This window comes from Sorghum bicolor, chromosome 4 (genome assembly GCF_000003195.3).
Source record: "Sorghum bicolor cultivar BTx623 chromosome 4, Sorghum_bicolor_NCBIv3, whole genome shotgun sequence".
NCBI classification, from domain to species: domain Eukaryota; kingdom Viridiplantae; phylum Streptophyta; class Magnoliopsida; order Poales; family Poaceae; genus Sorghum; species Sorghum bicolor.
In genome coordinates, this window is record NC_012873.2 from 10,601,727 (window position 1) to 10,618,737 (window position 17,011).

Consider the following 17,011-nt stretch of genomic DNA (forward strand, 5'->3'; position numbering starts at 1 on the left):
GTTGTTCATTAGTGAATTCATTTTCATCATCACTATCACTATCATGTTCATTTTCTCTTTCACTTTCACTCTCATCATATTGTACCTTGTGGCCCTTGGCCATGAAGCATGAAGGAGTGTCGAAGAGTGATGGCTTGTTGATAGCAATGCTTGCAAGCGCCTTCTTCTTGGATGCCTTGTCATCATCACTAGAATCATCATCCGAAGAAGCATCACTATCCCATGTCAAAACATACGATCCACCCTTCTTCTTCTTCTTGAAGACCATCTTCTTGTCCTTCTTTTCTTTCTTCTCCTTCTTGTTCTTCTTCTCATGCTCATCATGATCACTATTGTATGGACAATCCGCCACAATATGATCGGGGCTATTGCACTTGTAGCATAGCCTCACATATTCCTTGTTCTTGGAGTTGTCCCTTCTCTTTCTTGTATGGTAGCCCTTCTTCTTCATCATCTTGCCAAACTTGCGGACAAAGAGTGCTAGTGCTTCATCATCCCTATCATCATTGGAGCACTCCTCATCACTCGATTCTTCTTTCTTGGCCTTGCCCTTGTTTTTGCTCTTGGATGAAGAGCTAGCTTTGAATGCTACACTCTTCTTCTTCTTGTCATCATCATCCTTCTTCATGACCTCATCATCATCATTGTCATTGTATTGATCTTCGGTCATGACATCTCCAAGTACCTCATTGGGAGATACACCGGTCAATCCACCTCTAAAGATGATTGTTCTCAATGTCTTGAACCTCTTGGGCAAGCACATCAAGAACTTATGAATGAAGTCCTCATCCTTTACTTTCTCACCAAGGCCCTTGAGATCATTGATGATGACTTGGAGCCTATAGAACATCTACGGTATGGACTCATCATCCATCATCTTGAAGTTGGATAGCTTGTCCTTGAGCATGTACAACTTGGCACTTTTTACCATTGTAGTGCCCTCATATGTTTCTTCTAGCCTTGTCCACACTTCACATGCTTTCTCAAGATCTTTGACTTGTTCAAATACCTTTGAATCAATGCCATTATAGATTGTGTTGAGAGCCATTGTATTGCATTGCTTGTTTGCTCTCTCATTGTCGGTGGGGTTAGCCGGATCAAGAATCACAAAGTCATTTTCGGTGACTTCCCACACTCTATCATTTATTGATGCAAGATACATTTTCATCTTTCTCTTCCAATAGTCAAAAGAACTTGTGCCATCAAAGAACGGTGGTTTGCCCCCAACATGGTTGAACACTATTTGAGCCATAATTTGAGCACCGAGGTTGTTAAGCCTTCACAAAACGGTGACCACGGCTCCGATACCATTTAAAAGGTCCAAATATGGCTAGAGGGGGGTGAATAGCCTATTTAAAAAAAATCTACAAACTCACTAGAGCAAGAGGTTAGTAAATAACAAAGCGTAGCTTTTTGCTCTAGCTCAAAAAGGGGTGTTTGCAAGCCACCTATCCAACAATTCTAGTTGCTATGATCACTATGCACACAAGCTCTAGGTCTTCTACAAGTTACACTAGTGAGCTTAACTACACAAGTCAAAACTAGCAACTAAAACTAGTTACACTACTTTGCGGTAAGTAAAAGGAGAGAAAAAGATATTTATACCGCCATGTAGGGGATGAACCAATCACCAATATATCAACAATCAAGCACCGGGAGAATGCCAATCCATCACAACTGAGACACCGATTTTTCTCCCGAGGTTCACGTGCTTGCCGGCACGCTACGTCCCCGTTGTGTCGACCAACACTTGGTGGTTCGGTGGCTAAGAGGTGTAGCACGAACCTCGTCCTCACTAGGACACCACAAGAACCTACCCACAAGTGAGGTAGCTCAATGACACGAGCAATCCACTAATGTTGCCTTTGGCTCTCCGCCGAGGTAGGCACAAACCTCTCACAATCACCGGGAGATGGCCACGAACAATCACCAACTCGTGCCAAAGCTCCTCCGCAGCTCCAAGTCGTCTAGGTGGCGGCAACCACCAAGAGTAACAAGCAAACCCGCTGCTCAACGATCACAAGTGCCACTAGATGCTCAAACTCTAAGCAAATGCAACTAGGATCTCTCCCAATCTCACTTTGGATGAACAAATCTTGAACAAGGTGAGTGGGAAGTGTGGGAGTATGCTCACAAGGTGTATCAACAAGTTAGAGAGTCAAGAGAGTGAGCAAGAACCGGCCAAGGCTTATTTATAGAAGTCCCAACCTTCAACTAGCCGTTGGCAGTTTATCCCACAGTCTGCGTCCACACCGGACCCGTCCTAGTTCACACCGGACGCGTCCGGTATGAGCCAGACTAGCGTCCGGTGCTCCTTACCGTTAAAAAAGTAGTCGTTGCCTCTGACACTGACAAGGCACCGGCCGCTCGCTTTTGAAATACCGGACGCGTCCGGACGCGTCCGGTATGCACCGGACCCAAACTCAGGGAGCGTCGCAAAATTTGAGCCAACACCGGTCGCCACACCGGACGCACACACCGGACACGTCCGGTGTGCACCGGACTCACACCCAGACAGCTCTGCAGGAGGAGTTTGCACCGGACGCTAACTCGGACGCGTCCTAGTTCACACCGGACACAAACTCAGAGAGTTTAACCGAGAAACGAACTCACCGAACGAGGCACACCGGACTCTACGCGAAAACTATTTCCGCGTCCGGTGCCTCAACTCGGACGCGTCCGACCTCGTACCGGACACGTCCGGCCTGAAAGCACTGCGCGAAAAGTTTCTCAACTTCTACCCTTGCTTCCATGTGCCAACACCAAAGTGTCTCCACACTTGTGCACGTGTGTTAGCATATTTCAAAAACATTTTTCAAGGGTTACTTAGTTAGCTCACTAGGTCCTAATGCACATGCAAGGAATCCAATCACCTAGTGGCACTTAGACAAACGTTTTCACAACGAGATTACCCCTCTTAATAGTATGGCTATCTATCCTAAATGTGATCACACCCTCTATGGTGTCTTGATCACTAAAACCAAAACCCTAAGTAATACCTTTGCCTTGATCTCCATAGGGTTTTGCTTTTCTCTTTCTTCTTTTCCAAGTTGAGCACTTGATCATCTTGTGGTCATCACCTTCATCACTTGCTCCATCACTTGGCATGTACCAACCTCATTAAGTCTACACACACTTAGTATAGAGGTTAGTACTAGAGTTTCATCAATTATCTAAAACCAAACTAGGCTTTCACTCCTGTAGCCCTTCAAGCTATTGCCGCCGTGACACGGCACGGGTGGCTGAGGGTGGCGCGCGGCGGCGAGCGCAGGGATCCTGGCGGCGGCGGCGAGCCTGGGAAGGGAGGGGCGTGCGGACGGATAAGGCAGGGCACGGGCTTAGTTGGGCTGTTTCGGCCTTTTAGGTTAGTGGGCTTTGCCGAGGGCGCCGATTCAAAGCCCTCGGCAAAGATTTTATTTTTTTTTAAAAAAATTCTTTGCCGAGGGCCTGTGGCCAAGCCCTCGTCAAAGACCCCCTTTGCCGAGGGTCAACCTCGACCCTCGGCAAAGATTTTTTTATTTTTATTGTTTTTGAGCCTAATTTTTTTGTGGTGCTACAATATATTGTTTTGAACTTATTTTTAAAATTTGGTTCAATTTTGACTTTTTTCATATATTTCCTTAATTTGTTTTGTTTTGGTGATTTTTTTTAGATATTTTAAATTTGAACTGTACTTGGATGGAATAATGTAATAGAGTGTTTCAAAAAATATTATTCATATTATTTAGTGTATGTTGGGTTCCTATCTAGGAACTCACATCAAATGTAGTACATCTTCTTCATGTAACATAACAAGATACCAAAAAAGTGTTTTAAAATTATATAAAATCCATACAAAGTCCGAAAATCACGAAACTCATCGAGGTGCCATTTCATTGCATGTGTAGACTATGGTAAAAAATGAAGAAGGTTTCAAGCAAATTACGATGTTGGATGCCTAAAATCCACACATCTCCACATTTGGTCACAAGTGATCACATGTGGAGATATCTAGGTTTTGGACATCTGACGTCGCAACTTACCCGAAAACGATTAAATTTTTTACCATAGCCTACACATATGTTAATATGAAACCTCTTCAAGTTTCGTGATTTTCCGACCTCGTATAGATTTAATATAATTTTAAATCAATTTTCTAAAAAGTGGCTAATCATGTCACGCGTAAAAGATGCGCGAAATTTGATTCGAGTTTGTGCATAGGGACTCCACACACATCAAATAACATGAACAACATTTTTCAAAAGACTACAGAAAATTATTCCATGCACCTGCAGTTCAAATTTATAACAGCGGGAAAATTACGACGAATTGAAATAAATTCAAGAAATATATAAAAAAAAAGTGAAATTTGTGCCAATTTTTAAAATTGTGTTTAAAATAATGTCATTTGTGCCCAAAACAAATTGACTCAAAAATCAAAAAAAATTCTCTGCCGAGGGCGAAGCATGGCCCTCGGCAAAGGGGGTCTTTGCCGAGGGCCACAGCCACAGGACAAGCCCTCGGCAAAGAAATTTGTAAAAATAAAATAAAAAATCTTTGCCGAGGGCCTGACGGTTGGCCCTCGGCAAAGGCTGACGGGGCTCGGCTGCCGTTACTCAGTACACCAAAATTGTCGAGGGCGTCTTTGCCGAGGGTCGAGGCCCTCGGCAAAGAGTTTCTTTGCCGAGGGGCGTTCTTTGCCGAGGGCCAGGCCCTCGGCAAAGGCATCTTTGTCGAGGGCTTTTCTTTGCCGAGGGTCTCAACTGACGGCCCTCAGCAAAGAGTGTCTTTGCCGAGTGCCCGAGATTTGGCCCTCGGCAAAGAACGCGTTTCCAATAGTGAAAGCACGGTGATTTGGCCCGGCCCGAGCACGGCATGGCTCGATCTTAACTAGGCCCGGGCCGGCCCGAAGCACGTAGCGGGCCGTGCTTGGGCCGACCCCTCGGCCCGCTGGCCGGCACGGCATGGCCTGCTTTTAACAGTAGGCATGGTAATGGCCCTGTATTAGAAAATTTGTGAAATTTGAAGTATCAGGTTCTGTGACTTGTGAAACTTGTGACTTTTGGCAAGTGAAATATGATCTGAGAGTATATTGTGTTATGTGAATTGTGAAGTATTAATATCTGTGACTTGAATGTAATGTACTTATGCTTTGTTAAATTATGTATTAAATTTTGTATTTTTCATATAGCGGGCCACGGGCCGGCCCGAAGGACTATTGGGCCTCGTGCTTTTCGGCCCGGCCCGGCCCAAAAATCGGCCCACGGGCCGTGCTTGGGACGTCAGGCAGGCACGGTGTCCTGTGGAGGCACGGCCCGGTGGCCCGCGGGCCATACAGGCCCGTGCCCTATCGGGCCGTACCTAGCACGGGCCCGTGCCGGGCCGGGCCGGGCTAGCCCGTTGCTCATATGTACATCCATCCTATGCATTTGCATGGTAAGGGCTTGTTTGGATTTTCTTGATCAAATTTCCTGGGTCAAAGTTGACGAATAATTTTTTAGATCACTTTAAGTAACTCTAGCAGGGCTCTATACTTAAGTCCCCATAGCTAAATATAGGCGCTTTGGTCAAAAAACGCAATCAAGCATACCCCAACTCAAGCCCCCAATTTGCGGTGGGCACCCAAATCCAACCCCATTCCCATGGGAGAATGAGGGATCATCCCTTGGCCCCATCTGCTCGTTTTCTCCCAGCGCCGTGTATGGACCACAACTTCTCCCTACTCACCTCGCACCCCCTCCCGTCCGGCGAACGCGGCCCCTCCTCCAACGTGAGCAATCCTTTCGGCGAGCAGCCCCTACGGTGAGCTCGAGAGTGGTCCCCTGCCATGGTCGTCGTGGGAACGACCCCGCTGGTCACGCCTCCCTCAATCGCGTTGTAGCAGCACGACCGTGCCTTCTTCCGTCGCGCCATTGCAACATGATCACACCTCCCTCGGTCGCGCGGTGCACTTTCCTAGCCGCTGCCATGTCTGTCTGCCTCCCTTGCCATGGACGTCTGCCTCCCCTGCCATGGCGAGCGCATCCATGGACATCCACCTCCCCTATTGTGGCCGTCGTGGCCCCTGCTGGCCGCACCTCCCTCCACCCTCTGTTGTGCCGGAGTAGCACGGCTGTGCCTCCCTCTGTCGCGTGGGCGAGCTTCCCTAGTTGCTCCGGCGCATTGCCTAGTCGCACGGCTGCCTTTCTCCACCGCGCAGACAAAATCTGTATGCATAGGATGGGAAAGTAAGGTGTGACTCAATGATGTGTGGATCCGTTGTGTCATTGTGCATTGATATGCAATTGGGGGCCTCATTTTGGATGCTACTGCTGGAATGAAATGATTTTGTTAGGCCAACAAAAGTAGGGGAGAGCACCCAAATTTAAAGTAGAGGCCCTGATTTGGGTGCTCCTATTTGGAGTTGCTCTTAGCTTATTTGTATAGTCCAAATTTTTTCTAGGGTTAACTAAACTTTAGGTAACACTTTAGATCTACCGTTTGGAATCTTAAGAGCTAAAGTGATCTAAAATTTACATCATGAGTTTATAGAACACGTTGTGGTTATTGAAGAATCATTCTCCTACTGAGATAATTTTTCAGACAATAGATTTTAATTAATTCAGCCTCTATATCTACGAAAGATATACACAACCAAAATGATACAAGAGCACTTACACTCATACCTCAACAAAAATGAACACACAACTGAAAAGGAAAAAAAAACACAACCTTGGCACATCCCTGCTTTCGGACATCCTTTCTTCAATGGCCAGATCCGGTGAGTGGAAGTCGTCAAGTAGCTACCGCCGCCATGTGTTGCTGGTTAGCCCATATTCATCTGTCCTGCGCGTGCATGCGACAGCAGCGTTCTAGGGCTATGGTAGCTTTGCGGATCATGCTCATGTTCGTGAGGGTGCGTATATGTATGCGTCGTGTCCAAACAGATGTCAAGGCTCGACATTTAGGCTCCTCGGGTAGAGGAGCGTGGAGGTGGCCATGGCAGGTGCATGCTGATGAAACAAGAGAGAGGCGGCGTGTGCGAGGCTCATCGTGGGCTCGAGTGGGCTAGGCTACTGGTGCAGTGGTCAGACGATGCAGTGATAGGGCGGAGCACTACCATGGCGAGCTGCTACAACGGTGTTATAGTCGATCAAGGCGACGTCCTCCCTTTGACGGCTCCTGGTGAACTCTAGCGAGCTCGAACCCCTTCTTCTTTTTCTTCCTGTTTCTTCTCCAAAGCGCGGACGAGGTGCATGCCCTAGGCTAAGGTTTTGGGGTACATCAGGGCTCGCACGGGGCTTCGAATCTTCAATTCAAATCGGCGGGTGATCAAGCATGATGGACGAGCAGTTGGTCAGCGACGTCAACATGGCAGGGCTATGGTAGCGCATGTCAGCATCATATGTTCGCTGGTCTGAAAAGTCATGGTTGAAAATATTGTTCATTGATTTATTGTGAGAGAAAAACACTGTTGATTGGCAGAAAAATATGACTTATAATCGTTGTGTAGGTTTGAATTTTTTTTACTATTTTAGTTTCAATATATAAAGAGGATGTAAGGAAGTCCATCAGTGACGTGGGTTTGTTTGATTGTCTGGTCTAAAGTTTAGTTAGTTAATATTTAGGGATAAATGTTTATACCATACTTTAACTTATTTGTGTGATCTATTTTTTTTTGTTTGGAGTTGGCTAAACTTAAGTTAACATTTTCTTTGAAACCTTTAAAGTTAAAATGATCTACTCTCTTCGTTCTAATTATAAGTCATTTCAAGAATCTTACAGAATCAAAGTCTTTTCAAATTTGACCAAAATTATATAGAGAAGTACTAAGATTTGTAACATAAAGTGAGTATACTATGAAAATATAATTAAAGAAGAGTCTAATAATACTTAGTTGGCATTATAATAAATATTATTTTATCATATAAATTTGATCAAACTTAGAATAATTTGGCTCTCCAGCATTATTAGAGCATCTCCAACAACTTGGTAAAATTCACTTGTCAAATCTTGAGTTATAGCAAGTTGCTAATTCGTTTAGCAAAAGAAAAAATGATGTGTCTCCAATAAGTTGCTATTCTCACTTGGTAAAAATAGAGGATGACAGATGGGACCCGCTCACTTGGTAAAAGAATATGAGTCTTCAACAAGTTGCGCTCGGGATAGCAACTTGGGATAGCAACTTGACAAATCTCGGCAGTAGAAACCTCTGGATAGCAACTTGGTAAATTTAGCAAGTTGAGATAAGAAGTTGTTGGAGGAGGATTTTTATGCTTTTAGCAAATTTGGTAGTATAGCATGTTGAAATACCAAGTTGTTGGAGATGCTCTTAGAATAACTTATAATTTGGAACGAAAGGAGTACAATTTTAGATCATACTGTAGTTCATAGGAACACGTGCTATAATAGTTCCAGTGAGTCTCTTCGGTTTATGAGCTCAGCTGTGGTTACTGAATTCTCAAGCTCCAGTATATAATAACAAACAAACAAATCGGTAGAAACAAACAAATCGGGCACAAGAACTCTCTTCCCGAAACAGCACTCCTGCTTTAGCAAAAAATCGACGCCCTCAGTCGCAGCGTTACAGGACCCCCACACTCCCGGCCGTGAGTCTGATCTCAGCAGCTAGCTCACACCGGCGGCAGCGCACCATCCGGCGGATCTGCAGCTGCCGCCGCGACCTTCACACCAACTTGCTGCGGCGAGACGTCGCACCGGCACAGAGGGCACGTCGCGTGCGAGTGCAGCCACATGTCGATGCACCCCACATGGAACAGGTGGCCGCACGCCGGCAGCTGCCGGACCATCTCGCCGGCCTCGACGTCCTCCAGGCACACCGAGCACTGCACGCACCTTCCGGACTTGCTGCTGCTGCTGCTACCTTCCGCGCCACACGAGCGCGCGTACGCGAACGCCGGCAGCGCGTCGATGGCCGCGTCCACGAGGCCACACGCCCCGCCGGCGCGGGCGCGGGCGCTCGCGGCTGGCATCGCCATGGCCATCGCCGCCGCCGTCGTGGGCAGCGCAGGGGCGGCGGTTCCGTGTGCCGCGCACCGCCGGGAGACGCAGCCGACGGCGCAGAACACCACGGCCACCGCGCCGGCGAGCGCGCACGCCTTGACGATGCTGACCGTGGCGGCGAGGATGGCGAGCAGGAGCAGCGACGCGGTGGCGACGACGATGCCGTAGCACACGAGGGACCCGTCGTTGGGCCGCCGCGCGCCGCCGCTCGGCGGCGGCCGCTGGTGGTGCAGGTTGGGCATTAGAAAAAAAACAAATCTAGGATGTTGCCAAAAAGAAAAGGTGGTGAGCGTTGTGCTTGGTGCACGCGCGCGGTGTCGTCACGACACGAGGTTGCCATGGCGCAGCGTGGCGGCCGCAAGAAATAGGCGGCTGGAGGCGTGGACTCTGACTCTCCGGCGTGCCGGCCGCGTTCGGCTTCCAACTGCAATCGCGCATTGGCGAGCAAGGCACCGCGGCAGGTTTGTTTTGGCCCCAGGTATTGGCTCTTTAGGCAGTTTTGGTTGTTTGATTTGGGTTCCAGTTTTGGTTTTGATTCCGGCCGCTTTTGGCGGATCGTAAACGCATTTTTTTGGGCGAAAGATCTTATCTCTTCACTTTGGTCAGGGGCAAGTTGATCATTAGACGTGAGAAAAAATGTTCCTTTTCCCAGCCTGATCGAGACTTGAGAAGTCATAATCGAAAACGACTGACAGACTGCATTCAGTCCATTTCTTGTACACAGGAAACAGACACTATGGCCCCCTATACTTCAGTGGCTTCATTAGCTGCAACAAGTTGTTGTTATTTTTTTTTTGTAATTCTAATTTGCTAAATTTTTACGTGTATTATTAGCTGTTGCTTTTAGATTCCTTGATGATGAATCTGTATCTATCTCAACATTCACCATGGACCAAATTTACCGTACGAACAATCACTACCAAAATGGTGAAGTTCTCCTAGTGTTTTTAGTTAGTAATAAAACACTACCACTAGTCAAAACACTAGGGAATCCTCACTAGAAGACATTTACTAGAAAAAATTTATACTAAATTTTAAATTTTAAAACACTAGGAGAACCCTACATCACTAGGAGAAATTGAAAAATCTGGTTGTGAATGTACTGTACAGCCCACATAGGAGTAGTAATATAGTACAGATCACGGAGACAGACACTATGGCCCGCTATGAACAATGTGCCGGACCAAGAAATGCTGCAAACAATCTGAAAAAAAAAAGGGAAACTAAACCGGCGGCAGCGCGTCAGCCGCCGACTGCGCCGCCACCGTCGTCGTTGTCACGACGGTTTTCGTGGTACGCCGCCGCGGCGAGAGGTCACACCTGCACAGCGGGCACGTCGTATGCGAGTGCAGCCACATGTCGATGCAGTCCTTGTGGAACAGGTGCCCACACGCCGGCAGCCGCCGCACCGTCTCGCCGCGCTGCACGTCCTCCAGGCACACCGCGCACAGGCACAGCGCGCTGGCCCCGGACTTGCCGGCGCTGCCCTCGGCGTCGACGGCGGGGCACTCGTACGCGAACGCCGGCGGCACGAGCACGTCGATGGCCGCCGCGCCACCGAGCGGGCTGCAGGAGTAGCCGGCCCGGCGCAGCGCCGTCACGACGACCCTGCTGGCGGCGCCTGCGTCGTGACGCTGCGCGGCGCCCATGGCGTCTCCCCGGGCTCCGTAGGGTACCAACCACCCGACGATGCCAAAGAACACCACGGTGAAGCCGGTGACGGCGCTGGCCTTGACAACCCCGGCGGTGGCCGCGAGAACGCAGAACAGGAGCAGCGACACGCAGGCCACGACGACGCCGTAGCAGGTGCGGCACTCGACGTCGTCGTCATCGCTGCGGCTGCGGGCGCCGGCCGAGCTCGCGGCGGAGAGCATAATCGTGGTGGTACTGCTCATTATGAGTACTGTGCCGTCGCTGTGTCGTCCTTGCGCAAGGATGACAGGCTTTTACCATGGGTGTACGGAGGGTAGGCGAGGCAAGAAATAGACACAGAACGCATGAGGAAAGGATAATGCTCGATTGCCCTTTAGAAACTGCTAATTAGCCAATGCGACTGGCATAGCGCGCGCAATTTGGGCACGAGGTTTTCAGGATGTGCTCTTATCAACTGCCTATGCCCGCAGTTTTGGTTTCTTGGCTGTCAATCGGCCGTTTGTATTCTTAGGCTTTGTTTAGTTCATTTTTCAGATTCCTCGTCACATCGAATCTTTAGACACATGCATGGAGTATTAAATATAGATGAAAATAAAAACTAATTGTACAGTTTGGTCGAAATTGACGAGACGAATCTTTTGAGCCTAGTTAGTCTATGATTGGACAATTTTTGTCAAATACAAACGAAAGTGCTACAGTGTCGATTTTGCAAAATTTTTTGGAACTAAACAAGGCCTTAGTAGCAGGGGTGGCGAGGGGTTTTCTTTTCTGAACCCCAAGCAAAAAGGGTGGTTGGGGCGGGCGCAGCTTGTGCCACTATAAGTCTCATATTGTAATCATGTCTGTAATTCAACTTCGCTCTTATCAATGAAAGCCGGTAACAGATCTTTCGAAAAAAAAAGAGGACAAAGCAAATTTAGGACACAAGAAGATGAGTAGCAAAAGACAAATGTGCCCCTAGTTAATGGTTTGTTCGGCTGTTAGCTTCTACTACGAAGAAATTCTCACCCGATGAGCGCTCCCACCTCCCCCTAAGTTTCCGGTCACTTATATGAGCATCTCCAACCATTATGCATTTGAAGTTATACATTTTAGGCAAATTGCAAACCCTCAAATAAAAATGGCAAGGCTAAAATCAGGTAATCTCCAACCGTTATGCAAAATGCCAAGTCCATCATCTTTTTATTCCTGGAAATTTTGTTTCGCGGCACTCCTTCCCGCGCGGCCAATTGATCCCGCGACAAACAGCCCGCTGTCGTCTCCCGTTCATCAATTCCCGCGCCAAACAGCCGCGCAGTACCAATCGTGAGCTGCGCAGTTCGTCGTTCCCGTTCGCAGTACCGATCTCCTGTTCCGTTAGTTCCCGTTCACCGTACCAGTTCGTCGCATTGATGAAGAAGGCGTACCTGGCCGGCGTTGATGAGGAAGGCGTCGTAGATTCGTCCTATCGCGTGTTGCGTCGTCCTATTGTGCGCTGCTTCGTCCAAACGCGCGCGCGAAGCTGGCGAAGGAGGACGCGCGATGCTTCTCCTATCGCGTGAAGTGGTGGCGGCGCGAAGGGAAACCGCGCGAAGGGAAGAAAAAAGCCCGCGAGGTGGAACCGAGAATCTCGTGATCTCTATTTGCATAGCCGGACTCCTTTGGCATATATGCCAAGTTTCCCTCGCCAAATGCATAACTATGTAAAATGCAAAGTCCAAATGCATAACGATTGGAGGGGTTTTTTTTGGAGTTTTATGCATTTTGGTAAATGTTAAGTCCATTTGCATAATGGTTGGAGTAGCTCCATCCATTTGCCTCATCTGTTGTCGCCATCTGTGTATTTGATAGCTCTTTCAACAAATAGAGGGGCAATAAAAATACTCACTTCATATAGGAAAAAAAGGTCGTTCTAGGCTTCTAGCGCTTATGCTGTTTTGAGGAAAAGAAGCCGTTCTATTGACTATTTCTTTTAGTTTCTCAGGCCTTGTTTAGTTCCGAAAAATTTTGGGAAATGGACACTGTAGCACTTTCGTTTGTATTTGACAAATATTGTCTAATTATGGACTAACTAGACTCAAAAGATTCGTCTCGTCAATTTCGACCAAACTGTGCAATTAGTTTTTATTTTCGTCTATATTTAATACTTTATGCATGCGTCTAAAGATTCGATTTGACGGGGAATGTGAAAAATTTTATAAAATTTTCTGGGAAGTAAACAAGGCCTCATATAGCCAAGTTTTGGATGGCGCTACCCCTACCCCGTGCCCCATTAATATCCTGTTCGCCTCTCATCCACATTAATATCTCCGCGCATGTGGGTCTCAAGGCTCACGACATGCTACACTAGCCACTTGAATCATGGGTCTTTCTCACATAGAATGGCCCCAGAGGGAAGAATAAAAATTTTGATGTATTCTACGACCAAGGGCAAAAGACTTATTTCTAATGGTCGTTTTAGTTCCTGTTACAAGCAAAATAGACAGACAGAAGTGGCACATAGGGGGAAAATGTTTCATGCAAAGGTACTGAAGACCTTCTCTTTTTTCCAATGGCACATAACGGATTTCGATCTTTTGTATTGGCACACCGTTATAGGCTCGAATACTTTTCAGCCGCACTAGAATTGAAGTGGACCACGGCGCATGGCAGTCCACATGGTCAGCACGAGCGCCTTGACCTCACTCCTCCAGGTGCCCTTATCCGAATGAACATCTCTGCAATGGCTAGCGTGCCTGCGTGCGCATGCCTTGTTGTGCTTTAGGATTCGCGCTGCCCTTTACTAGTCCCTCCATCCAAATTGTAAGTCAATTTTGCAGAATCAAAACATTTTTATGTTTGACCAAATTTATAGAGAAAAATACTAAGATTTGTAATGTAAAGTGAGTATATTATGAAAATATAATTAATGAAGAATCTAATGATACTTAGTTGGTATCATAATAATAATTATTTTATTATATAAATTTGGTCAAACTTAGAAAAGTTTGACTCTCCAAGATTTTTGGAACGACTTACAATTTAGAATGGAGGGAGTACTTCAGTTTCCCAACTACCTTTAATATTTCATTGATTCCCACCCAGTCCTCGACGCCATTCCCAAGTTCATTCTATCAGCTCTCAAGTTCAAATCTCACTGACGCCCTTTTTTTCTTCCTTTTTGCGGCAGTTCTTTTTATTTTCCTTTACTTTCCTTTTTGCCTTCCTTATATCTTTTTGTGTCTACACTTCAGAAAAATGGTCTTCTCTCTTTTTTATTCTTTTTTCTCTGCCAATTCGTACATTTGCCAGATGTATTTTTAATTACTTTTTTTCCTCATTCACCTTGCCAAATTCCCCTTAGCTTTTTTCTTGTCTTTGTGATCCATCATTTTTAGACTCTACTTCTCCAATTATTTGTCTACATTTTTTTTTGAAAAAAAATATACCAGACCCATTCAAATTACATAGTTTTTCTCTCATCCCATTTTTGCATTATCGTATTTCCATGTCAACCAAGACATTTATTTTTTTTATCTTTTTAAAGAAATTCATTTGAAAAAACACCTTTTTGATGACTCTATTTTTTTCAACTCATCTTTTAACATACTTTAAACTAAATTAAAATATTATTTAAACTATAATACTTAAATCCCTTTATTACTTTCTTGCAACAGTTTTTTATTTATTTCCTATATAAACCCTTCCCACGTCTCTCAGAGTACAGACTCTTTCCCATCTTTCAAAAAATATACGCATATTCACCTTTTTTCCATAATGAATACGTGAATTATATTTCACACAGTTTTCTGACTAAATAAATAACCTTTTTTGAGAATCAATCTGTTCAATTCTGGTGCCGCACACAAGAAGACCATAATGCTTGTTTAAGCAGCAAGCTGATATAATACAGTTACAACATCAAATTTTCTGATTGCTACGGATCAATTTTAAGTAGCAAGCCAAATTGTCTGTATCCCAAAACTATGCAGTTTATGTCTCTTCATTCATCTTTGCATCACTCCCTTTCATTCATCTCACATAGACTGATATAGGAGGATAAACCTTCATTCCCCCTCATAGTTAGCATTTGGTACAGGATGTTAATTCGATTCCTGTTGAAACAAAAAATATAGAATTTCAGTTTGGGAATCTATACTTCTCCCACAAATAGTAGGATGAGTATTAGCAGCGATAAAACATTGTTTGTGCAAAAATGCCAAGATATACTTCCAGATTGATTGTGCAAGTACAATTTTAATCATCATGGTAAGCGTGCTTAACTCTTAGCACAAATATGCAACTCCAACTATGCACTATTAATTTATAAGCTCAAATCAATGGAAATTCAAAGATGATTATAGGTTTAGATACAGTCTAGCACCTGAGAGAGTGTGATAGAGAGGACATGTCCAACATAGAAAAACACAACTTTTCAAGCTGTAAATGCAATGGGGGCTATGAAAGACAAAACTAAATTATTGAAAAAAAAATTCTGATCATAGTAAAAAGAATCATAAGCACGAATTAATACTAAGCCCGTCAATTTTATAAGACCTACAAAGCAGTACCAGTAAATGAATTAAACAAAAATTGTAGTCATGAAGGATATAGAATTTAGTGGTAGTTAGTCAGCTTGGAGCAATTATGTCTTATCATTAATCTAGACAAGAAAAACAAGGAATCAATCTCCTATAGTAGACTTGTTCTGTTTGGCAATGACTGACAAAAAACATCTTTTGGCCCATTTTTTTCTTATCTGCGCCTTATTCAGTCTTTCAGGTCCTTTGTTAGGCCTAGAAAAAAATATAAAAATGGTGAACTAATAAAGCAGTATGTAGTTACCAGGTCAAAAAAAAGTGCACCTAGGCTGAATGCTCCACATAAGGTGGGGTCTGGTGAAAGAAATATACAATAAAACTGATTAAAAATTAGGGCAATGTTCCTACAAAATGATCACAACGAACTGACATGTTGGCAAGTCTACAATCAGCTACACAGTAGGTGACATTCCATCCCAGAAACATGTCGACAGCTCTTTATGTAGATTCAACAAACAGACATTGGAGGAATGCAGAACATGAATAATATATCTGTGTTAAATAAGAGCAGGCAAGAAAGGCAGACAAAATCGACAAAAGAAACTTTGAAAAAAGTCCTAAATAGCTAACTGTAACACCCTAAATTTTACAAGTTTTCAAAATAGAAAAATTTGATTTAATTTTGTATTTTTGTGCTCATGTAGTAAACTAAAATTTTTTCTTAAATTAAAATTCATCATATGGTCTAGCAACATTGTTGTGCAATAATGTTGGTACATACGTTTTGATGTGATGTTTGGTTGTTGCTCCTTTATGTGTTGAGTGAGTAACGTTTTTAAAATGCGTTTAGTAGATCGATCTTCCTTGACCAGTACGTCTTTATCTTTATCTATAACCAAATTCCTTGTTTCTCAGCTCAAGTTTTTATTAAGAGCTTCCTAAAATATTTTCTTTGTTATCCAAATCATTTCTTTTAGTTCCTCATCCATTAAGCAATCTCTACAAACGTCTCAGGAATTTTTCCGGTCCTATCTTCGTGAGCATAATCTAATTTTTAGATGCCCCAAATTATCTTACCATGAATTCCAAATACTTTATTTGAGTTCCTCATGTTCTATTTTGTCTCTGAGAATTTTCTCTGAATTTTCACAGCTTTCAGAATATTTTTCACAATTTAAATAATAATTGTAGACTTTTCTAGAATTATTTTATCCATAAAATTAATTAATTTAAAAAATAATAAAATATCTCTTTTTAATGCTCAATGTCAATGTGAAAAAGTTCTTATAAATCTTAAAGAGCCAGACACGAGATTGAAAAGAAAAAAAATAGGGTTTCGTCCTGTTCTACGTGCCGCCGCCAAGGTTGAGAAATTTCTATCTGCCCTATCGATCGACGAGTTGACGTTGGCCAGCATAAGAGGCGCTTGCGATTTGGATTCCGAAGCCGAGCCGAAGTGCTGCTGCATAATTGCCCAATCTGCTAGGAGCACGTCCAAGCGTTCAATACCGAGGCGGAGTCGATTTCCATCAAGATTGTTTTCTTTTCCGAGACTTAGAAACCGATCAACAAAAGGCTGCAGGCCGGGTGCTGCAGCTAATGCGTCATCGTTCAGTATTCAATCCGTGCTGCCGGGAGTCCAGGCCAGCTTCATCAATTCCTGTGAATCGGATGTGCACTTTTGGTGAATTTTTGCTAGCTGCAAACAGAAGTACCTGCCGGCCAAGCATGATCTGCGGCCGCCGTCTGGAGCCTATACCTGTTTCGATCTATGCGCCGCCGCTCAGCCCTAGCATGGTCTGCTACAACTTTTGGACCTTGCCAAGAAGAGCTGAGCCGTCGCATCGTGGAGGCGTGGACACCGTTTGAAGCTTTGC

General features: G+C 44.8%; 2 protein-coding genes across 2 annotated transcripts; both read right to left on the reverse strand.

Moving 5' to 3' along the window:
- Window positions 8,417–9,569, reverse strand: LOC8085595 (E3 ubiquitin-protein ligase EL5). The gene has a single exon (XM_002453564.2). The coding sequence runs from the start codon at window positions 9,222–9,224 to the stop codon at window positions 8,592–8,594; it is 633 nt and encodes a 210-aa protein (XP_002453609.2). The 5' UTR covers window positions 9,225–9,569; the 3' UTR covers window positions 8,417–8,591.
- On the reverse strand, window positions 10,061–11,170 carry LOC8085596 (E3 ubiquitin-protein ligase ATL31). The gene has a single exon (XM_002453565.2). The coding sequence runs from the start codon at window positions 10,875–10,877 to the stop codon at window positions 10,206–10,208; it is 672 nt and encodes a 223-aa protein (XP_002453610.1). The 5' UTR covers window positions 10,878–11,170; the 3' UTR covers window positions 10,061–10,205.